The sequence below is a fragment of the Equus caballus genome, chromosome 2, assembly GCF_041296265.1.
Source record: "Equus caballus isolate H_3958 breed thoroughbred chromosome 2, TB-T2T, whole genome shotgun sequence".
In the NCBI taxonomy this organism is placed as follows: domain Eukaryota; kingdom Metazoa; phylum Chordata; class Mammalia; order Perissodactyla; family Equidae; genus Equus; species Equus caballus.
In genome coordinates, this window is record NC_091685.1 from 1503215 (window position 1) to 1527816 (window position 24602).

Sequence of the window (24602 nt, forward strand, 5' to 3'; positions counted from 1 at the left end):
AAAGGAAAAGACGGAAATAAACAGGTTTCCTGGTAGATGAGGACAAGAGCGATGACAGTGGAGCTGATAACATTGACAACAGTGATAATAATAGCGAACGTTTCTTTGTGTGCTGGGTACTGTTCTGAGTGTTTTACATGTGTTAATTCTTTTAACTTTCATAACCTGTGAAGTATAGGTACTATTACTGTCCTCATTTTATAGATGAAACCGAAGATAGGGAAATTAAGTAACTTGACAGAGGTCTCACAGGTAGTAAGAATTTTCCCTCCCAGGATAAAGGTACATTCGTTTCTGAAATGGAACTTTCTGTAATATTTTAACCTACTGGCAACAATTTTGGTCTACTGCAATATTATCCCTACGATGACCATTTTATGTCTGTTTTGGTCCCTGTAAATTCATCTCAAAATAGCTTCAGTGTAGTCTTCTACCTCGAAGGGTCCTGCTGCTCTTCTGCTGCAGTCCTTTGCAGTGTTATCTCAGATGACTGTTTTACTTACCACATGTCTGTGTGGAATACAGGAGACGAGGCCAGAACGACTGGGATCGGAGTGGAGGGTATTAATGGCATTCTGAAAAAAGATTCAGAACTGCCAAATGTCAGAATTTACCTCTTGGAGAGGGTAATGCCGGCAGAAGTTTTGTTGGAGAATGTAGATGAATAGAAAGAGCAAAATTCAAAGACACTTTTTATCTTTGTATTTCTAATGAAAATTTTGGCTCCAGTTAGGGTATACCAGGTGTATATCTACTTATACATTTTTCTCTAGCATTTTTTTGGCATTGGGAAATGTTCAGATTATCACAATACCTCTTATACTACTGTGCTCTTACAAATATCATATCCCACTGAGTTTCTAATTGAATAGTAGCAAATTCTTTGTCAATTAATATGTCCCTTAATGCACATTCATGCATATTGCTATTATAGACTGAGTTAAACTAGATCCTTCTAATTAGCTGTAAATTCATGAAATCATCACTTATGCCCAAACCTAGCATCCTGCAATAACTGTTGGCCCCTGGTTGCTTACCAGGAGAAAGGAAGAGTAGAAATAGTGTCTATTATGTTCTGGATTCTGGGCTGGCTACTTTACAAGAGTTATCACATTTAATCCTAGTGATCTACTGCTTTAATTTCAGTTTTACAGATGAATCTGAGGCTCTTGGAGACTAAATTATTGGCCCAAGATCACAAACTCTGGAGCCAGTCTGGTTGGGTTCCGATCGTAGCTCTCTCACTTGTTAACTGTGTGGCCTTCAGCAAATCGCTTGACTTCTATGGGCCTTGGTTTCCTCATCTGATTTGTAAAATGAGCATAATAATAGTACTTACTTCATGAGGTTATTATGGTGATTAAATGAGTTAGTACACTGAGTTAGTATTTGTAATATGCTTAGAACAATACCTGGCACCTAATGTCGTATAAGTGGTTACTAATTAAACAAAATAAAACACTGGTATTTTGAACCCAGGTCTTTTTCTCAAACCTGTGTTCTTCCCATTATCCCAGTATACTGCCTCAAAAAGTATTCCCAGACAGTGTATTTCACTAAAACATATTTCCTTATGTTTCCCTGGCCAACGATGGCTATTACTAGTTCTTTTTTTTTTTTTTTAAAGATTTTTATTTTTCCTTTTTCTCCCCAAAGCCCCCCGGTACATAGTTGTGTATTTTAGTTGTGGGTCCTTCCAGTTGTGGCATGTGGGATGCCGCCTCAGCATGGCCTGATGAGTGGTCCCATGTCCATGTCCAGCATTCGAACCGGCAAAACCCTGGGCCCCCAAAGCCCAGCGCCAAACTTAACCACTCAGCCACAGGGCCAGCCCCATACTAGTTTTATTTTAAGAAGGAAATGTCTAGAAAGAGTTGCGTCCTTCCTTTCTTTATGTACTTCCAGACAGTTGAAAACACAAGTTCCTTAACTTTGTCATAATTTTTTTTTAGTAATTCAAAGCTTTTTTTTTTTTGAGGAGGATTAGCCCTGAGCTAACATCTGCTGCCAATCCTCCTCTTTTTGCTGAGGAAGACTGGCCCTGAGCTAACATCCATGCCCATCTTCCTCTATTTTATATGTGCGATGCCTACCACAGCATGGCTTGGCAAGCAGTGCCATGTCCACACCCGAGATCTGAACCGGCGAACCCTGGGCCACCAAAGTGGAACATGCGCACTTAACCGCTGCGCCACTGGGCTGGCCCCCTTTGTCATAATTTTTATTGAGGCAAGTGAGTTAGGCTTGTGATGGGCTGAATATTTATTTTAAAAATATTTCTATTTTGATCTAGAATTATCACTTTTTAAAAAAAATGTGGTAAGAACATTTAACATGAGATCTACCCTCAACAAATTTTCTAAGTGCATAATACAGTACTGTTAACTATAGGCACGATGTTGTACAGCAGATCTCTAGAATTTATGCGTCTTGCATAACTGAAACTTTATGCCTGTTGAATAGCAGCTTCTCATTTCTCCCTACCCCTGCCCCCGGCAACCACCTACCCTCTGCTTTGTGAGTTCAGCTATCCTAGATGCCTCAGGTAAGTGGAATCAGGCAGTATTTGTCCTTCTGTGACTGGCTTATCTCACCTTGCACGATGTCCTCAAGGTTCATCCATGTTGTTGCATATGGCAGGGTTTCCTCTAAGACTGAATAATATTCCATTATATGTCTATACCACATTTCTGTATCCTTTTTTCCACTGATGGGCCTTCAGGTTGTTTCCATATCTTGCCTGTTGTGATAATACTGCAGTGAACATAGGAGTGCTAACAGCCCTTCGAGATCCCGATTTCAGTTCTTTTGGATAAATACCCATTAGTGGGACTGCTGGATCATATAATAGTTCTACTTTTAATTTTTTGAGGAACGTTCACCCTGTTTCTTTAGTGGCTGTACCCTTTTACATTCCCAGTGATGGTCTAGCACGGTTCCAGTTTCTCCACATCCTCGCCAACACTTATCTTTTGTTTCTTGGTAATAGACATCCTGACAGATGTGAGGTAATATCTCATTGTGGTTTCGATTTGCATTTCCCTGATTGGTGATGTTGAATGTTTTTTTAATATACCTGTTGGCCATTTGTATGTCTTCTTTGGAGAAATTTCTGTTCAAGTCCTTTGCCCAGTTTTGTTTGCGTTATTTGTTCTTTTGCTATTGAGTTGTAGGAGTTCCCTTATATTTTTTGAATATTAATCCCTTATCAGATATATGTATTACAGATATTTTCTCCCATTCTGTAGGTTGCCTTTTCACTCTGTTAATTATCTCCTTTATTGTGCAAAAGCTTCTTATTTTAATGTAGTCTCACATGTGGACTTTTCTTTTGTTGCCTGTGCTTTTGTTGTCATATCCAGGAAATCATTGCCAAGACCAATGTCATGAAGATTTTCCCCTATGTTGTCTTATAGGAGTTTTACAGTTTTAAGTATTACGTTTAAGTCTTTAATCCATTTTGAGTTGATTTTTTTGACTAGACTGTAAGATAAGGGTCCAATTTCATTCTTTTGCATGTGGATATCCAGTTTACCCAACACCATTTGTTGAAGAGACTATCCTTTGCCCAGTGTATATTCTTGGCACCCTTGTTGAAGACTAGTTGATTGGCTATGCTTAGATTTATTTCTGGGCCCTCTATTCTGTTCAGTTGGTCTTTATGTCTTTCTTTATGCCAGTACTGTTCTAATTACTATAGCTTTGTGTTATATGTGTATGTGTGTGTGTGTGTGTGTGTATGTTGTTGGTTTTTTTTTTTTTTTTTTTTGGTGAGGAAGATTGGCCCTGAGCTAATATCTATTGCCAATCTTCCTCTTTTTGCTTCAGGAAGATTGTCACTGAGCTAACATTTGTGGCAATCTTCCTCTATTTTGCAGGTAGGACGCCACCACAGCATGACTTGGTGAGTGGTGCATAGATCCACGCCTGGGATCTGAACCTGCGAACCCCAGGCTACCAAAGCAGGGCACACTAACCTAACCAATATGCCACCAGGCCAGCTCCTGTAATATATTTTGAAATCAGGAAATGTGATGCCTCCACCTTTCTTCTTTCTTAAGATTGTTTTGGCTTTTCAGGGTCTGTTGTGGTTCCATATGAATTTTAGGATTGTTTTTTCTATTTCTGCTAAAAATGCCATTGGAATTTTGATAGGGATTGTATTGAATCTGTAGATGACTTTGGGTACTATGGAGATTTTAACAATATTAAGTCTTTCAGTCCATGAGCACAGGATGTCTTTCCATTTATTTGTATCTTCTTTAATTTCTTGATTTAATGTTTTATAGTTTTCAGCATACAAGTCTTTGACCTCCTTAATTTATTCCTAAGTATTTTATTGTTTTTGTTGCTATTATAAATGTGGTTGTTTTCTTAATTTCCTTTTCAGATAGTTTTTTGTTAGCATATAGAAATGGAACTGATTTTTGTATTCTGCAACTTTAGTGGATTCACTCTAGCAATTTTCTGTAGTGGCATCTGTAGGGTTTTCTATGTATGAGATCACGTTATCTGCAAACAGAGATAATTTTACTTCTTCCTTTCTGATTTTTATACCTTTTTTCTCTCTTTCTTTTTTTTTTTTTTTGGCATAATTGCTCTGGCTAGGACTTCTAGTACTATGTTGAATAGAAGTGGCAAGAGTCAGCATCCTTGTCTTGTTCTTGATCTTAGAGGAAAAGCTTTTAGTTTTTCACTGTTGAATATGATTTTTACTGGGAGTTTTTCATATATGGCCTTTATTATGTTGAGGTAATTTCCTTCTGTTCCTAGTTTGATGACTTTTTTTTTTCATGAAAGGGTGTTGAATTTTGCCAAATGCTTTTTATGCACCTGTTGAGATGATCATGTTATTTTTATCCTTCATTCTGTCAATGAATGTTAATTGGTTTTGGATTTGGTTTGTTGAGGGGTTTTGCATCTGTGTTCATCAGGGATATTGGTCTGTAGGTTTCTGTGTGTCTTTGTCTGGCCTTGGTATCAGGGTAATGCTGGCCTTGTAAAATCAGTTTGGCAGTCTTCCCTCCTTGTCAATATTTTGGATGAATTTGGGAAGGATTGGTGTTAATTCTTCTTTAAATGTTTGGTGGAATTCACCTGTGAAGCCATTTGGTCCTGGGCATTTCTCTGTTAGGAGATTTTTTTATTGCTGATTCAATCTCCTTACTAGTTTTAAGTCTGTTCAGATTTGCTATTTCTTCATGATTTGGTCTTGGTAGTGTGTATGTTTTTAGAATTTATCTATGTCTTCTAGATTATCCAATTTGTTGGCATATAACTGGTCATAGTCATCTCTTAGGATACTTTATATTTCTATGGCTTCAAATGTAATATGTCCTCTTGCATTTCTGATTTTATTTATCTCCTCTCTTTTTTTCTTAGTCTAGCTAAACGTTTGTCAACATTGTTTACCTTTTCAAAACATCAGCTCTTAGTTCATTGATATTTTTTCTATTGCCCTTCTATTCTGTATTTTATTTCAGCTATAATCTTTATTATTCCTTCTTTCTGCTACCTTTGGCCTTAGTTTGTTCTTCTTTTTGTAGTTCCTTGAGGTGTAAAGTTAGGTTATTTATTTGAGATCTTCTTTTTATAATGTAGACGTTTATTGCTATAAACCTCCCTTTTAATACTGCGTTTGCTGCATTCTATAGGTTTTGGTATGTTGTATTTTTGTTTTTGTTTGTCTCAACATATTTTCTAGTTTATCTTTTGATTTCTTCTTTTACCCATTGATTCAAGAGTGTGCTTTTAATTTGCACGTATTTGTGAATATTCAGTCTTCTCGCAGCTATTGATTTCTAGTTTCATTTCATTGTGGCTGGAAAAGCTACTTGTTTTGTGACCTAACATGTGATCTAACTTGGAGAATGTTGCATGTGTTCTTGAGAAGATGTGTATTCAGCTGATGTTGGGTAAAATGTTCTCTATATGTTTATTAGATCCATTTGGTCTATAACATTGTTCAAGTCCACTTTGATTTTCTGTCTGGATGTTCCATCAATTATTGAAAGTAGGGTCTTGCAGTCTCCTACTCTTATTTTATTGCTGTCTATTTCTTCCTTCAGTTCTGCCAATATTTGTTTTATATATTTAGATGCTCTGATATTGGGTGCATATATATTTATGTTATTATATAATTTCCTTCTTTGTCTCTTGTGACAGTTTTTGTCTTAAAATTCATTTTGTCTTAGGTGATTATAGCACCCCTGCTCTTTTCTGGTTGCCATTTGCGTGGAATATCTTTTTTCAGCCCTTCACTCTCAGCCTATCTATGTCCTTAAATCTAAAGTGAGTCTCTTGTAGACAGCATATAGTTGGATTGTGTTTTTTCATTCTTTCAGATGGTCTTTATCTTTTGAGTGAGGAGTTTAATATATTTACATTTAAGGTAATTATTGATGGAGAAAGACTTACTGTTGCTATTTTGTTAATTTTTTCTGTTTTATAGTTCTTTTGTCCTTTTCCTCTCTTGCTGTCTTACTTTGTGTTTCATTGACTTTTTTGTTTTGATATGCTTTGGTTTGTTTCGTTTCTTTTGTATATCTTCTATAGCTATTTCCTTTGTGGTTACCATGGGCTTATGTAAAACATCTTATGGTTATAATAATTTATTTTAAGCTGATAACATCTTAACTTCAATTGCATACAAAACTCTGCACGTTTACCTCCCCCACATACTTTCTGTTATTGATGTCACAATTTACATATTTTTATATTGTATATCTATTAACATATTCTTATAGTTATTTTTAATACTATTGACTTTTATACTAGGATTAAAGTGATTTACCTACTACTGTTACAGTATTACAGTATTTTGTATTTGCATATTTACCTGTACGAGTGAGTTTTATACTTTCAGTGCTTTCATATGCTGTTTATAGTCCTTTCAATTCAACTTGAAGAACTCCCTTTAGCATTTCTTGTAAGACAGGTCTACTAGTGATTAACTCCCTCAGCTTTTGTTTGTTTGAGAAAGTCTTCCTCCTTCATTTTTGAAGGACAGTTTTGTTATAGTATTCTTGGTTGGGAATTTTTTCCTTTCAGCACTTTGAATATATCATCTCCCTCCGTTCTGGCCTGCAAGGTGTCTGCTGAAAAAACAACTAATAGTCTTATGGGGGCACCCTTGTATGTTTTGACTTACTTTTCCCTTGTTCCTTTCAAAATTCTCTTTGACTTTTGACAATTTGATTATAATGTGTCTAGGTGTTGAATTCTTTGAGCTCATTTTTGGGCTTCCTGGATCTGGATGTCCATTTCCTTCCTCAGAAGTTGGAAGTTTTCAGCTCTTACTGTTCTTTCTTTTTTTTTTTGTTAAAGATTTTATTTTTCCTTTTTCTCCCCAAAGCCCTCTGGTACATAGTTGTATATTTTTAGTTGTTGGTCCTTCTAGTTGTGGTATGTGGGCTACTGCCTCAGCATGGCCTGATGAGCAGTGCCATGTCCATGCCCAGGATCCGAACTGGCGAAACCCTGGGCCACCAAAGCGGAGTGCGTGAACTTAACCACTCAACCACAGGGCTGGCCTATTCTTTCTTTTAATAAGCTTTATGCTCCTTTCTCTCTCTCTCCTCCTTCTGGGACTCCTATAATGTGTGTATTAGTCTGCTGAATGGTGTCCCTTTAAATTCCTTAGGCTTTCTTAACTCTTTCGTAATTTTTCTTTTTACTCCTCTGATTAGATACTTTCCAATGACTTGTCTTTGAGTTCACTGATCCTTTCTGGATCTAGTCTGATGTTGAACCCCTCTAGTGAATATTTCAGTTAGTTTATTGTATTCTTCAGCTCCAGGCTTTATGTTTGGCACTATTTAATATTTTCTATCTCTTTGTTGCAATTCTCACTTTGTTCATGCATTTCTCTTGACCTGGATGAGCATCTTTATGATGGTTAGTTTGCCTTTTCTGTCAGGTAAGTCATCTATCGGTTTCATTAGGGTTGGTTTCTGGAGATTTAACTTGTCCCTTTGGGACATATTTTCCTGTTAGTTCATTTCCTTGACCCTTTGTGTCGGTATCTCCACATTATAAAAAGCAAACACCTCTTCCAGTCTTCATGGAATGGCCTCGTACAGGAGAAGATCCTCACCGATTAGCCCAGCCAGAGATTTTTGGGAAACTCACAAACCTTTGTGCTAGTCCAAACCCCTGTCTTTGTTTTTACGGGTCCCCAGGCATCTAAAGTACACGGACTCCCGTCAGTGCTCTGAGATAGGCAAGACAGTAGCCAGTTCCTTGAGAAGTTCCCAGAAATATTGAAATGTTAAGACATGTGGTTCACCTCATTCCCTCCCCAGGGAGGGGAAGCTGGATCGGGGATTTTGGGCCCATTCACACTGTGCTGAGTTGGGGGAAGATGCTATGGAAATTGCCTGTGTGCTAATTCAATCTGCCATCTTTGTTCTCACTGTTTACCAAGCATCTTGTGTATACTGGGTCTTGTCAGTGCACTGAGACAGGTGAGATAGAAGCCAGTCCCTTGGGCAACCCTGGAAAAGTTGGAACTTTGGACATGTGGTCCGATTCTTTTCCTCCCTAGGGAGAAGCTGGGAACTGGGATTTCCTTCTGATTTTATGATGTTGTATTGAGCATAGGGATTGTGGCAAGGGGCTGTCTCAAATTCTCCTACCAGCTGCAATGTGGCTGGTTTTACTCTTGCCCAGGGTGCAGGAGCCTCTGAACCAGTTTCTGGATTTCTCACGAAGGGAATTTTTGTGTGTACTATTATTGAATCAGTATGTTCATGGAGTGGGAAGAAGGCTTCTATGCTTTCTATTTCATCATCTTGTTGATGTCATCCTGTTACTTATTTTTCATAAATTGGAAAAATATAAATTGTCCTTTTGAAAACAAAGTTATCCTACATTAATGGTTCTTTGAATTGGGTTTTGGAAATATAGACAAACTCCAACACCTTTATTTAATATTAAAACAGGTATCTCCAGTCCTTTTGGAATACTTTTAAGTTTGGAATACATTTTAGTCTTTTGGGATAATTAATGTCTTCTTCCATTTCTGCATGTCAAATACTGCTTTAAAGATTGCCTTCAACTGTGTTTCTTAGAGATTGAAGAGGAAAATATTTTATGTCTCTTGATTAACAATTTTAGTGTGAAAAAATTAGATAAATATTCTTTTGGTATGTGTAGCAGATAAACTTCTTAGTAGGTAATTCCTGAATTTGTAGTCTGTCGAATATTTATCTCCCTGTTTTCATAGTTTCTTTTTAACTGCTGGGATGAGTTGTGCTTTTTTAAAATGGTATCTTATGATTTCAGTTAAAAGTCTTTCAGCTCATTTTATATTTTTATAATTATCTTAGAAGAATAACATGCCTATTTGTTTCAACTCATATTTATATTATGAATGTGTTGACCTGCTCTTGAAGGACATATTTCTGTGTATGTTTTGAGTTCAGCATCAAATCATTATTTCTGTATGGAGACACACATATACATACACATATATTGTACACATATTTTATACATAAGCACATGTGTATATCACACTCATATCTTGTACATATAGACATTCATGTATATATATGTGTGTAAATGTGGATCACATATTTATGTTTGTTATAAGTATTTATATATTCCTAATTATAAACATATATACATGTATATCCATATATGTGCAATAGGGCAAAGTACCTTGGATTCTTTTTAATGTAGAATATTTAAAGGTCTTAAATAATTATATTGAGATTCTGGAAAGATGGTGGAGTAGGAAGCCCCAGGAATCTGTCTCCCCACTTAAACGACAATTACACTGGCAGAGTCTGACTGATGTAACTATTTTGGAACTCTGGAGTCTGTTGAAGGCTTGCAACTTGCAGAGGAAAACTTGGGCAATGAATTGTGCTTAATTTCGTTCAATTTCAGCTCTTAGCATAGTAGCAGCTACCTATTCCCCCATCCCTAGTCACATGGCAGGAAGCTGTGCACATGTTTCTGGAGCACCTTGCACACAGCTTCCTGGAGCTAGGTGAGCAAAAAGGACCCTGTCCTCCAAATATCAGAGATCTGTATTCTGAGCACTGAATGCTGGTTTTGGTCACAGTTGTGAAGAGGTGTGCGGCTATTGTGTTGCATTCCCCCCACCCCCGACTTATTGCAAGTCCTTCCCCTTCTGGCTGAAGTGACTTCCAGGGGACTTAAAGTCCTGTGCCCTTCCCCCTACTTTATTTTTTCACTTTTCATTTTTACTTTTGGGAGCCAGACATTAAAAACTAGGACATTTAAAAAGAACAGCATATATGGGGAAAATTTGAAAGTGACCACATGTGCTCGGAAAAACCTGAGAAATTAAATTTACACCTTAGGCTGATCCTCAGGACAGAGACACTGTACATTAATAAAAAGAAAAACGGGCTGGCCCCATGGCCGAGTGCTTAAGTTTGTGTGCTCTGCTTCAGCTGCCCAGGGTTTTGCTGGTTCGGATCCTGGGCACGGACATGGCATCACTCATCAGGCCACACTGAGGCAGCATCCCACATGCCACAACTAGAAGGACCCACAAATAAAATATACAACTGTATACCGGGGGGACTTGGGGAGAAAAAGCAGGGAAAAAAAGAAAAGAAAGAAGATTGGCAAGAGTTAGCTCAGGTGCCAATCTTTTTAAAAAAACTTAAAAATAAAAGATTGGCAACAGTTTTTAGCTTAGGTGCCAATCTTTAAAAAAAAAAAAAAAAAGAAAAGAAAAAGAAAAACCATTAACAAAAACAATAACAAAAAACAGCTAACCATGAGGAAAGGATAAAATCTGATTTCCAGAGTTACCACATTAGTAGATTCAAATGTCCAGCATTCAACAAAAAAATCACAAGGCATACAAAGAAACAAGAAAGTATGGCCTTATTCGAAGGAAAAAAATAAATCACCAGAAATTGTCCCTTAAGACCTAATGGTAGATATACAAATATTTTAAATAGTTTTCTTAAAGATGCTCAAAGAACTAAGGGAAGGTTTGGAGAAAGTCAAGAAAGTGATTATGAACAAAATATCAATATAGAGATAGAAAACCATAAAGAAGCCAATAATAAATTCTGGAGCTGAAAAATACAATAATGGAAATGTGAAATTTACTAGACAGATTCAAAAGCTGATTTGAGCAGGCAAAAAAGAATCAGTGAACTTGAAGATGGGACAATGGAAATTATTAAGGCTGAAGAACAGAAAGAAAAAAGATTGAAGAAAAGTGAACAGAGCCTAAGAGGCCTGTGGGACACCAGCAAGAGGACCAACATACACATCATGGGAGTCCCAGAAGGAAAAGAGAGCGAGAGAAAGGAGCAGAAAGAGCATTTGAAGAAATGATGGCTGAAAACTTCCCAAATTTGGTGAAAGACATTGAGGAAGCTCAATGAACTCCAAGCAAGATGAACTAGGGAGACCCACATTATAATCAGACTTTAAAAAGCCAAAGACAAAGAGCAAATTGGAATACAGCAAGAGAGAAGCAAATCATCACATTCAAGAGATCCTCAGTGAGATTACTAGCAAATTTCCCATCAGAAACTTTGGAGACTAGAACAGTGCGCAATATATTCAAAATGCTAAAACAAACAAACAAACAAAACCTGTCAACCAAGAATCCTATATTTAGCAAATCTGTCCTTCAAAAGTGAGGGAGAGAGGCTGGCCCTGTGGCATAGTGGTTAAAGTTCTGCACACTTTGCTTCGGCAGCCCAGGTTCATGGATTTGGATCCCTGGAGTGAACCTACGCCACTCCTCAGCCATGCTGAGGCAGCAACCCACACACAAAATAGAGGAAGATTGGCACAGATGTTAGGTCAGGCTAATATTCCTCAGGCAAAAAAGGAGGAAGATTGGCACAGATAGTAGCTCAGGGCAGATCTTCCTCAGCCAAGAAAAATACAGGGAGGGAGAAATTAAGACATTTGCAGTTAAACAAAAGTTGAGGGAGTTCATGATCACTAGAGCTGCCTTGCAAGAAATGTTCAAGAAAGTCCTGCAAGGTGAAATGAATGGACACTAGATGGTAACTCAGTTATATGGATAAATAAAGATCTTAATGAAAGTAAATACATGGGCAATTATAAGAGGTAGTGCTATTGTAACAATGTGCTTTTTGTTTTTTTCCTACGTGATTTAAGAGACTAGTATATTAAAAAAAAATAAAAACAATTATTAGTGTAAGAGCTAATATTACTGGAATCTTGGTTTGTAACTCCCAATCTTGTTTTCTGCATAAATTAGGAGACTAATGCATTTAAAAGAATTATTAATGTTTTTACTCCCACAATGTAAAAGATGTAGTTTTCTGACATCAAGGACCAGAGAGGGTGGTGCCAGAGCTGTAAAGGAGCAGAGTTTTTGTATGTTATTGAAGTTAAGCTGGTATAAATTCATGTTAGAGTGTTATAACTTTAGTTTGTTACATGTAATCCCCATAGTAGCTACAAAGAAAATAGCTATAGAATATGCACAAAGGAAATAATAAATTTAAACACGTCAGTAGAAAAAAAATCAATTAACCCAAAAGAAGACAGAAATACAGGAACTGAGGGACAAAAACGGTATAGGACATATAGAAAACAAATAACACAATGACAGAAGTCCCTTCTTATCAGTAATTACTTTAAATATAAATGGGTGAAACTCTCTAATCAAAAGACAGAGAGTGGGAAGAATGGATAAAAACATGTGATCCAACTATATGGTGTCTCCAAGAGACTAGTTTGAGGTCCAAAGACATGAACAAGTTGAAAGTGAAAGGATGGAAAAAGAATTCCATGTAAATAGTAACCAAAAAAGAGTAGAATAACAGACAAAATAGACTTTATGATAACTTTTCTTCTTCTCCTCTGCAAAGCCCCCCGCACAGAGTTGTACACCCTAGTTGTAGGTCCTTCTAGTTCTTCTTCTTTGTTTTTGTTTAAAGATTGGCACCTGAGCTAACAACTGTTGCCAATCTTTTTTTTTTTTTCCTGCTTTTTCTCCCCAAATCCCCCCAGTACATAGTTTTATATCTTTTTAGTTGCGGGTCCTTCTAGTTGTGGCATATGGGATGCTGCCTCAGCATGGCCTGATAGGTGGCGCCATGTCCTCGCCCAGGATTCCAACCAGTGAAACCCTGGGCCGCCGAAGCCGAGCACACAAACTTAACCACTCGGCCAGGGGGCCGGCCCCCTTCTAGTTCTTCTTTGTAGGACACTTCTCTCAGCATGGCTTGATGAGTGGTGCTAGGTCTGCACCTGGAATCTGAACCAGCAAACCCTGGGTTGCGGAAGCAGAGTGCGTGAAGTTAACCACTCGGCCACGGGGCTGGTGCCTAAAATAGACTTTAAATCAAAAAGGACATTATGTAGTAATAGAAGTTTCATACAACAAGAAGATATAACAGTTATAAAAGTTTACGTACCTAATGACAGACTGTCAAAATATATTGAGCAAAAGCTGACAGAATTGAGGGGAGACATAGTTCTACGATGATAGTTGGAGACTTCACTGCCCTACTTACAATAATGAATAGAACAACCAGGCAAAGATAAGTAAGGAAATAGAAAACTTAAGCAACACAAAAAAACCAATAGATCTAACAGACTTATACAGAAGATTTTACCCCAAAACTACCGCGTACACATTCTTCTTAAGGGAATATGAGACATTTTCCAGGATAGACCAAATGTTAGGCCACAAATTAAATCTCAGTAGATTAAGACAGATATCCTAAAAAGTACCTTCTCTGACCTCAATGGGATGAAGTTAGAAATCACTAACAAAAGTAAAACTGGAAAACTATCAAAGTTGTGGAAATTAAACAATACACTTGTAAGCAACCAGTGGATTAAAGATGAAATCACAGGGGAGTTGATAAATACTAGAGGGGAATGAAAATGAAAATAAAATTTACCAAAAGTTATGGGATGCAGTGAAAGCAGTGCTAAGATAGAAATTTATAGCTGGAAATGCTTACATTAAAAAAAAGAAATCTCAAATGAACAACCTAACTTTTCAACTTAAAGAACTGGAAAAAGGAGAACTAACTAGACCCAAAGCTATTAGAAAGAAGGAAATAATAAAGATTAGAGCAGAGATAAAGGAAATAAAGAATAGGAAAACAATAGAGAAAAATCATGAAATTAAAAATTTGTTCTTCGAAAAGATCAACAAAATTGACAAACCTTTAGCTAGCTATCTTTAAAAAAAAATTCTTTTAAGGAAAAAAATTCAAATTACTAAAATCAGAAATGAAAGTGGAGACATTACTACTGATTCTATAAAAATAAAAAGAATTATAAGCAAGTACTGCAAACAGTTGTATGCCAAAAAATTAGTAACCTAGATGAAATAGACAAATTCCTGGAACACAAAACATTTTTTAAGGTTTTATTTTTCCTTTTTCTCCCAAAGCCCCCTGGTACATAGCTGTGTATTTTTAGTTGCGGGTCCTTCTAGTTGTGGCATGTGGGACGCCGCCTCAGCATGGCTTGATGAGCAGTGCCATGTCCACACCCAGGATTTGAAACCCTGGGCCACTGAAGCAGAGCATGTGAACTTAACCACTCTGCCACACGCCTGACCCCACACAAAACTTTGAAGACTAAATCACAGATAAATAGAAACTTTGAATAGACCTATGACTACTAATGAGATTGAATCAGTAATAAAAAATCTTCCAACAAAGAAAAGTCCTGGATCTGACAGCATCGCTGGTGAATTCTACCAAGCACTTAAAGAACTAATGCCAATCCTTCTCAAAGACTGAAGAGGAGAGAGCACTTCCTAACTCATTCTATGAGGCCAGCATAACCCTGATACCTAAGCCAGACAAAGACACTACAAGAAAACTGCAGAGCAATATCCTGTGTGAACACTGACACAAAAATCCTCAACAAAATACTAGCAAACAGAATTCGGCAGCATATTAAAAGGATTATACACCATGACCAAGTGGGGTTTATTCCTGGAATGCAAGAATGGTTCAACATACAAAAATTGATCAGTGTAATATGCCACATCAACAAAATGAAGCAAAAAACCCATGTGATCATCTCAATTGATGCAGAAAAGCATTGACAAAATTCAACACCCTTTCTTGATAAAACACTCAACAAAATAGGAATAGAAGGAAACTACATCTACATAATAAAAACAGTATATGGAAAACCCACAGCAAACATCATACTCAATGGTGAAAGACTGAAAGCTTTTCCTGTAAGATCAGGAATAAGGCAGAGTTGCCTGCTTTCACTTCTATTCAATATAGTACTGGAAGTTTCTAGCCAGAGCAAGAAAAAGTAATAAAAGGCATGCAAATTGGAAAGGAAGAAGTAAAATTGTCTCTGTTTGTAGATGATATGATCTTATATGTAGAAAACTAAAGATTCCACAAAAAAGCTGTTTGAACTAATAAATGAATTCAACACAGTAGCGGGATACTAAGTCAACATGCAAAAATCAGTTGCATTTCTACACACAAACAGTGAACAATCTGAAAAGGAAATTACCAAAACAATTCCATCAGTAGCATCAGTAAGAATAAAAGACTTAGAAATTAACTTAACCAGGGATGTGACAGTTTTATCCAATGGAAACTACAAAACATTGCTGAAACAAATTGAAGAAGACGTAAATAAATGGAAAGATACCCTGTGTTCATGGATTGGAAAATTTAAAGTGTTAAAGTGTCAATACTACCCAAAGCAATCTGCAGATTCAATGCAGTCCCTATTAAAATCCTAATGACTTTTTTTTGTAGAAATAGAAAAGCCATCCTAAAATTCATTTGCAATCTTAAGGGACCCAAATAGCCAAAACAATCTTGAAAAACAACAACGAAACTAGAAGATTCATACTTCCTGATTTCAAAACTTAGCATAAAGCTACAGTAATCAAAATAGTGTGGTGTTGGCATGAAAGATATATAGACCAATGAAATAGAATACAGACCCCAGAAATAAACCTTCACATATATGGTCAAATGACTTTTTGACAAGGGTGGAAAATGGGTAAAGACCATTCTTTAAACAAATGGTGCTGGGAAAACTGGATAACCACATGCAAAAGAATGAAGTTGGACCCTTATATAAAACCATATGGAAAAATTAATTCAAAATGGGTCAGGGACCTAAGTGTAAGAGCTAAAACAATAAGACTCTTAGAAAAAAACATAAAGCAAAAGCTTCACAACATTGATCTGGTAATAATGTCTTGGATATGACACCAAAGGCACAGGTAACAGAAGAAAAAATAAACAAATTAGACTTCATGAAAATTAAAAATTTTTTTGCCTCACAAGGCACCATCCACAGAGTAAAAAGACAACCCATGAAATGGGAGAAAATATTTGCAAATCATATATCTGATAATGGATTAATATCTAGAATGTATAGAGAACTTCTAAAACTCCACAGCAACAAAATAACCTGATTCCAAGATGGGCAAAGAACTTAAATAGACATTCTTCCAAAGAAGATATACGAATGACCAATGAACCCATAAAAAGATGTTCGACATCACTAGTCATTAGATAATGCAAGTCAAAACTACAGTGAGATACCACCTCACTCCCATTAGGATGGCTACTACCAAAATAACAGAAAATAATAAGTGTCGGTGAGGATATGAAGAAATTGGAACTCTTGTGCATTGTTGGTGGGAATGTAAAATAGTAGGCCACTGTGGAAAATAGTACGGCAGTTCCTCAGAAAATTAAAAATAGGATTAGCAGATGATTCAGCAACTCCACTTCTGAGTATAGTCCCAAAACAATTGAAAGTAGGGTCTTAAAAATAAATCTGTACACCCATGTTTATAATGGCAGTATTCACAATAACTAAAATGTGGAAGCAACCCAAGACCAATAAATGGATAAGTAAAATGTGGTAGATACATGTAATGAAATATCATCAGTCTTACAAAGGAAGGACATTCTGCAATATGCTATAATATGGATGAACCTTGAGGACGTTATGCTGAGTAAAATAAGCCAGTTGCAAAAAGACAAATACTGTATGATTCCACGTATGTGAAGTACTTATAGTAGTCAGAATCATAAAGACAGAAATTATAATGGTGTTGGGGCCTGGCCCTGTGGCCAAGTGGTTAAGTTCGCACGCTCTGCTTCGGCGGCCCAGGGTTCGGATCCTGGGCGCGGACGTGGCACCACTCGTTAGGCCATGTTGAGGTGGCGTCCCACATGCCACAGCTGGAAGGACCCAGTAGCTAAAATATACAACTATGTACTGGGGGAATATGGGGAGAAAAAAAGAATCGGGAAAAAAAAAAGAAGATTGGCAACAGTTGTTAGCTCAGGTGCCAATCTTTAAAAAAAAAAAAAGAAATTGTAGTGGTGGTTGCCATGGGTTAGGAGGAGGGGAGAACGGGGAGTTAGTGTTTAATAGGTACAGAGTTTCAGTTTTACAAGATGAAAAGAGGTATGGGGATGGATGGTGGTTATGCCTGCACAATAATGTGAATGTATTTAATACCGCTGAACTGTGCACTTAAAAATGGTTAAGGTGGTAAATTTTATGTTGTGTGTATTTTACCACAGTAAAAAAGAATTGTATTGCTTTAAACATTGAATAAAATTTGCTTGAATTTCTAATTTTTTCTTCTTTTCATTTTCCCTGCATTTGAAAATTTTAATGATATTTGTTAAGAATTACGTGGCATGCATGTTCACTAACTATATCAGCATGTGACGTTCTGTGTTTGCCTTTTGTGTGTTGCATCTCACTGGGTTTTTTTTTTTTTTTTTTTGAGGAAGATTGGCCCTGAGCTAACATCTGTACCCATCTTCCTCTACTTTACATGTGGGACGCCTGCCACAGCATGGCTTGATAAGCAGTGCATAGGTCCGTGCCCGGGTTCCTGACTGGCGAACCCTGGGCCACCGAATTGGAGCTCGCGAACTTAACCATTGCACCACCGCATCGGCCCCAACATCTCACTATTTTAAGGCTGATAGCACATTAAGGCTTTTTGATAGCACATTTTAGTCAATACAGTGTAATTTTTTTCTTAATAGTTTTAATCTAAAGTAAATTAGTTGGGAAATAAAATAATCACTTTTTTTCCAATCACTTTTTATAGAAAAAGTAAGTTAAGCAATGTGAATAATTTGAATGGGCTTATGATAATATTTACTAAATCACCTTACGTAGGGTTTAGAAATAATTTTTGTTATAAAAATAATATGCTTTAATTACAATTCAGAAGTAAAAGTCGTGCTCCTTCTCCAACATGGAACACCCCAGTTATGCTCTTAGGGCAGCTACTATTAACAGTTTCTTAAATGGCCTTCCATAAATGTTCTCTGCATGGATAAGTATATGTGAATGAGTGTATAATGGAATTGTAAACACGTGTACACAAGGCCTATGTATCCTATTTTTTTTAAAGACTAATACTTTCATAAGATGTCTTGAATGACTTAAATGTATTTTTCAGCACAGTGTGGAAAAGTAGATAAATTGATGTACACATTAAAAATATAAGTATGTTTATTTGAAGTCTTCTAATTATTATAGTGGTATGGATTAAGAATAAGATTTCTTTAGTATAGTTTAATAGCAGAATAAATTTTTAAATCTTATTTTTATGAAAACATAGAAAGCTTTAATTTGTGTGGAAGATTTTTGCCCTTAATACATGTTCTTAATATTCATCTCACTGAAAATAGTGGGTCATCTGTGGGAGTGGGATTATTGTGAATGTCGTTGAGGGGGAGGGGCAGGGAGGGAGGGTGGGCATTCTCTTTGTGGGTTCTATACTATGTTGTTTGAGTTGTTTTTTTTAAAAAGTGATGAGCCCATTCTAATTTTATTAAAATGATGATAGAAAATATTTTTAAAACATGTAATGACATAAGGGTAAAATTTTTAAAATGTCCTCATAACTAAGCTTATTTTATGCTGTTGTTAATTTTGGTTTCAGGCTTGTGTGGATGTCAGAGCCAGTTCAGTGTTCTGGCAGCAAATGGAATTTGCAGATCGGCTCCATGGTCAACCCAGGTTACCACAGTGGTTGTCCACACACCCTTCTCATGGTCATCGAGCTGAGCGCTTGGATAGACTCATACCTCAGGTGAGCTAACACTTTATAAGGCAAAACATTATTTTTACCCTATTATTTATTATTATTATTTTTTTCCTGAGGAAGATTCGCCCTGAGCTGACATCTGTTACCAACCCTCCTCTATCTTGTACGTGGGTCCCTGCCACACCATGACTGACGAGTGGTGTAGGTCCACACTCAGGATCCAAACCTGCGAACCTGGGCTGCCAAAGCAGAGCATGCTGAACTTAACCACTACGCCACTGGGCCAGCCCCTATCATTTATTTTTAACACTGTTACTTCTTGTGCTTAGAAAAAGAGAGTTCTAGCCTGTCAACTCTTTTGATTACAGTAATTATAGATTGTCAGTTTTCAAAGAATTTGACTGAAAAGTAAAATCCTGCTTGTCCACAAGTCTTGGGGAATAAATTGCTGTGTCTTTATGGTGAAAGTTTAACCTTGTCAGTATCAAACCTTTTAATTTAAACTGATTTGGTGGAAGTCTAAAACTCGGGGCATATTTTTTCAATATATTGATCATAATTTAGTCTCTTCTTGGTGATTTCAGCTGATCATTAAAAATGCCAGTTAATGAGTTGTGCCAAAATTTGGGGTCAAGTGGGTGTTAATTCCAATAGTGATGCTGCAATTTGTTTTCTTAGAAAAAAAAGCCCTTCACGTTAGTTTGCTTTCTGGTTGTTTATTTCTTTATAGAGATGGAGTAAAGCATGTGTTGCATGGTTCTCTTTTGTAGCATTCATTAATGGATCAAGCTGAAGCAGCTTTCTCTCAAGGAATTTTCTTTATCTTCCGAAAATCTTTTGATTTGTTAACGTCATTCAAAATGTTTTCTGTGTTTTCCATATCAGTACAAAATGGATGTCAGACATCTCCAAACCAGGCTACGCACCACCTTCTGTCTCACTGGCGTTAAATTTGCTGGTTGGTTATAAAAATAGAATATTATTTAGCAATTTAAGAATTGGTATTGGGCTATTTGCTAAAGGAGAGCACAATAGATTCAGGTATATTATAAAAGTATCTTTCAGTGTGACTTCAGATTCAGGTTAACAAATATTGAATACCTATTGTAAGAAAGACATGATGCTAGATCCAGGGGATGCAAAGAGAAATAAGACATGGTTCTTGATATTTGCAGGATGTTAAGATAAGTACAAAATGATTCTTAATACAACAAGGAATATGATTTATCATAAGAAAAGCAGGAATATAATAGTATGCAATTTGAAGGAAGAATAGCCTGCATCTGGTTTGGGGTAAGAAACTACCGCAAGATTCATTCATTCATTCATTCATGTGATCAATATTTATTGAAATTCATTGATAATCTACCATTCTTTGTTCTGTTGCTGGGGAATGAGCAAGGAACAAAACAGCCTCTGCTTTCTTGGAGCTAACATTTTAGTTAGGTAATGCAAATAATAAACAAACATACATACCGTATGTCAAACAGTGATAAGCATGTTGAAGAAAAATAAAGGAGGTTAAGGGTAGTAGAAAGGGCTGGGCAGCAGAGAAGATGTATTAGTCTGTTTGTTTGTCAAGGAAGGCCTCACTGAACAAAATCTGGAAAGAAGTAGGGAGCAAGTCCCGTGGCTGTCTGGAGGGACTTTTAGGCTGAGGAAGCAACAAGTGCACAGGACGTGAAGTGAGAGCATCTTTGGTGTGTTCAAGGAATAGCAAGGAAGACACTGAGGCTGAACAGAGTAAGGGAGGGGGATAACGGTTGAGGCGTAGGGGGACCAGACCATGAAGGGTCTTCTTAACCATTATAAGGACTTGACTTTTGTTTCAAGTGATACAGCAAGCTAGTAGAAGGTTTTGAGCAGGAGTGGCTTGATCTGGCTTGGGTTTTATGGAGGTCACTGGGCCACCTGTGTGGGAAGTGGGCTAGTGGGGCACAGGTGGAGTCAGGGAGACTATTTAGGAGGCTCTTCAATAATGCTGGTGAGAGATTATGGAGGCAGAAGAGAGGGATAGAAGTGGTCAGATTTTGGATATATTTTGAAGGGAATGATAACAGCCTTTGTTGAGAGTTTGGGCATACTTTGTGCCTTTCATGAGTGCTGGGGACAGCCAGATGTGGGTTCTGAAGACCTGTCCTAAATATATTTCATTTATACTCCTAATTTGAAGAAAAATATTTGAGAAGGAAACAACAGTGAAATATGCTTGATATAATCTTTAGTAAATTCATCTTAAAAGGACAACAGAGAACTGGGACAGTGTGTTTCATTAAGAACTGCTTGTTCTGGAGACGCTGACAAGACCTGAGAAACTTACACTACTCTGGGAGGCTCAGCCCATCTCTAAAGCTGTAAGAATCACATGATTTTCTCGTAGAATTTACTTTCTTTTTATTTTTGCTCAGTGAAATTCTAAAAATACATGGTTTGCTTAAACTGGATAATCAATTCCAGCCAACTTTCATCTGAAGCCTGTCCTAAATTCCGAGTTGTCATTTTATCATCAGGTAACTAAGGATCTTTAGAGAAGTCTTTAAAATAATAATGAATTGATTAATGAGTATGAAGAAAAATGATTGGAGAAACAAATATGTTATTTGGGAGCCAATGATGAAGAAAAAGATTGGAAGATATTTTTCTTCTGAAAATAAACTATCCTAGTTCAGAAAGTTAATTTGAAAACCTCATATAATTTCTCATATTTTCCCCCAAGCGATTAAATTCAATTTGAAAGTAATAAAACTGTACTAGAATATTGGGAATAATCCGTGGTTGAAGTGAAACTGATTGTGCAAGAGTATATTGTTAATTAGAATACATAGTCGTAATTCAGAGATGGGAATTCCCTGCTACCGTAGGTCTAATTTCTGTAATGAAGGAAAGCGACTCCTCAGACAGTGTATAAAATTCTGTGAGTCTGTACACTACTAAAGACTACATCTTTTTGGTTAGATTTTGTTTAGGATTCTTTTCTACTTCCGTGAGTACCATGTTGTATTCTACCTGAAACTCCTGTCCTTTGACATTCGTGACAGTACGCTTGAAGTCACGGACGTCTCAAAGGTGACCGGGAGGCCAGCACCGGAGCACAGAGGAGTCTAGGCCAGAGAGAGGGTCTCAGAGTCACCAAACAGGTGACAGTTGAAGCAGTGAGACTGGATGAGTTCACTTAGGAAGGAAGCAGAGAAAAAGATTCCTGGACAGAGTTAATAGGATATTAAGCGGTATCCACATTTAATTTGCAGGAGGAAGACAGAGCCTGTAGTAGGTCAGATTCATAAGAGAAAATATCAAGAAAATCAGGAAAGTAAGATTCTTTGGTTCTATCAGAACACAAATCTTGGTGGTTTTGATTTTATTAATTTTTTTTGCTGAGGAAGATTCACCCTGAGCTGACATCTGTGCCCATCTTCCTCTATTTTATATGTGGGACACCTGCCACAGCATGGCTTGATAAGTGGTGTGTAGGTCTGCACCCAGGATCCAAACCAGCGAATCCTGGGCCCCTGAAGTGGAGTGTGCGAACTTAACTGCTATGCCACTGGGCTGGCCCCTGAAGATTGTATATTTTTATTTCTTATTAAATTTCTTGCATATTATCACAGAAATGTATTATTTCTTACCATAGCATATCAACATTTAAGGTGTTTTAAATTTATACTCTACATGTTCAACAAATATTTATTGATCACCTGTTACATGCATATTGTCGGTGTTGTAGGTGCTGTGAACAAAATAGACAAAAAAAACCCCTGCCCTTATGATGCTGATTCTGCAATAAAGGGAGACAGACAATAAACAGAGTAAACTAGTAGGGTATAGAATAAATCACCACTATATTGTATATTAGTCAGTAATAAAATTAGGAAAATTAAGAAGGGGGAACAGTGCCCTAGTCAGTTTGGGCCGCCATAACAAAATATTGTAAGCCTGGGTAACTTAAGCAGCACAAATTCATTTCTTCACAGTTCTGCAGTCCAGTATTCCACAGTTAGAAGTCCAATATTAAAGTTCCGGCCAATTCGGTTTCTGGTGAGCTCTCTCCTCCTGGCTTGCAGATGGCCGCTTTCTCGCTGTGTCCTTGCATGCTGGAGAAAGTGAGTGTGCTGGTGTCTCTTCCTCTTTTTATGAGGACGTTAGTTAATTCTAGCATGAGGGTCCAACCCTCATGACCTCATCTAACCCTAATTACCTCCTGAAGGCCCGTCTCCAAATGCTGTCACACTGGGAGTTAGGGCTTCAACATACTAACTTGAGGGGCCACAGTTCAGTGCATTGCAGGTAGGTCATGTGTGGGCAGCAGTGGGAGAGGTGCTGAAATAGCTATTTGGTATGGGGTTGGTGAGAGGAGGTTTTAGTGAGAAGATGGTATTTGAACAAACACTTGAAATAAGTGGAAGAGTGAGCCCTGTGGGGGAAGAGCCATCCTGGCAGAGGGAATAGGGAGCATGAGGCCCTGAGGCAGGACTGAGCTTGGTGTATCTGAGGAGGAGCAGGGAAACCACTGTGGCTGGAATGGGGTGAGCAAGGGGAGGTGGAGGGTGTGGGCCTGGTAGCCCCTGGGAGGATGCTGAGAGGCCAGTGCAGGGTTTTGAGCAGAGTACAAGAGGAGTAACAGGATCTGACTTATGTTGGAGAAGGATGTGATCTACAGCTCCTACAAAGCAATACAATCAGATAATTTTGGAGTAATTTAGTATAGCGTATTGTTCAGAAAATAGACTAGTTCTTTTTGGTTTTCTTTTGTTTTTAAATCAAGAAAACGATCCCAAATTCAAAAAATATATACCCTCGCTGTTTTCTTTAATGTGAATTCTGAGATAAAGCATGTGTAAATGCCTAGTTAAATATAATCCTATGATCCACTAGCATTTACAAAAGATAAATATAGGGTTGTAGTAATAATATTATTTGTAGTTAGTAAGATGATATGTTAGAATTTTATTTACTTGAAATAATCAGTTAAATTTAGGAAACACATATCCACATATTTTGGTTACCATAACAACTTGGGTGCAAAATTGAAGAACAGATGTTATATCAACCTGTTGATGTTTAATAGTATGACAGTTTTAAAATTATAGTTATACTGTGTAGACTTTAAATTTATATATGCCATAAGTTGTCCTTGAAAGAGATACCTTATTTAACCTTCTTTCTGTAAGGATTTTTATAAAATATGAATAGATATGAATAAGGGAAGTCATCTGATACAACCCAGCATAGAAATTTACTTGAAAGATTTGTTTTACAACTGAAAGCATTTAGACTGAATTTTGTTATTTTCTACTTCTCTTACCAACTGTCTGCCGTCCTTTCCTTGAGGGGTGAAGGGGATGGAGAACAGCAGGGTATATAGGAGAACATTTCATTTGGACTTATTAGCTACTCGTGGCTATGATAGTAGAATTTTAAACAGGATTCTCTAATGGTCTTGGGACGTTTAATGTCAGCTTTATTTGTAAACTGTTTTTGAAATCTTGCTGTTCAAATTTACTGCATTCAGTCTTTAAATACCAGAATCACTCAGTGACAGGCTATAAATGCATTCATTTAAATCCCATTTTATTTAGAA

At 37.1% G+C, this 24602-nt stretch overlaps 1 protein-coding gene across 8 annotated transcripts in view; it reads left to right on the forward strand.

The window, feature by feature from the left end:
• The window catches only part of OMA1 (OMA1 zinc metallopeptidase), a 113973-nt gene that overhangs the window by 43573 nt on the left and 45798 nt on the right, over positions 1-24602 (forward strand). For all 8 annotated transcript variants that reach the window (XR_002803926.2, XR_011436327.1, XR_011436328.1 and 5 more), the window contains one exon: positions 18920-19069. Coding sequence is in view for 4 of the 8 variants with exons in the window: in XM_023629014.2 (XP_023484782.2) it covers positions 18920-19069 (150 nt within the window). In the remaining 4 variants the exon portion in view is untranslated. The remainder of the gene's footprint in view (positions 1-18919; positions 19070-24602) is intronic.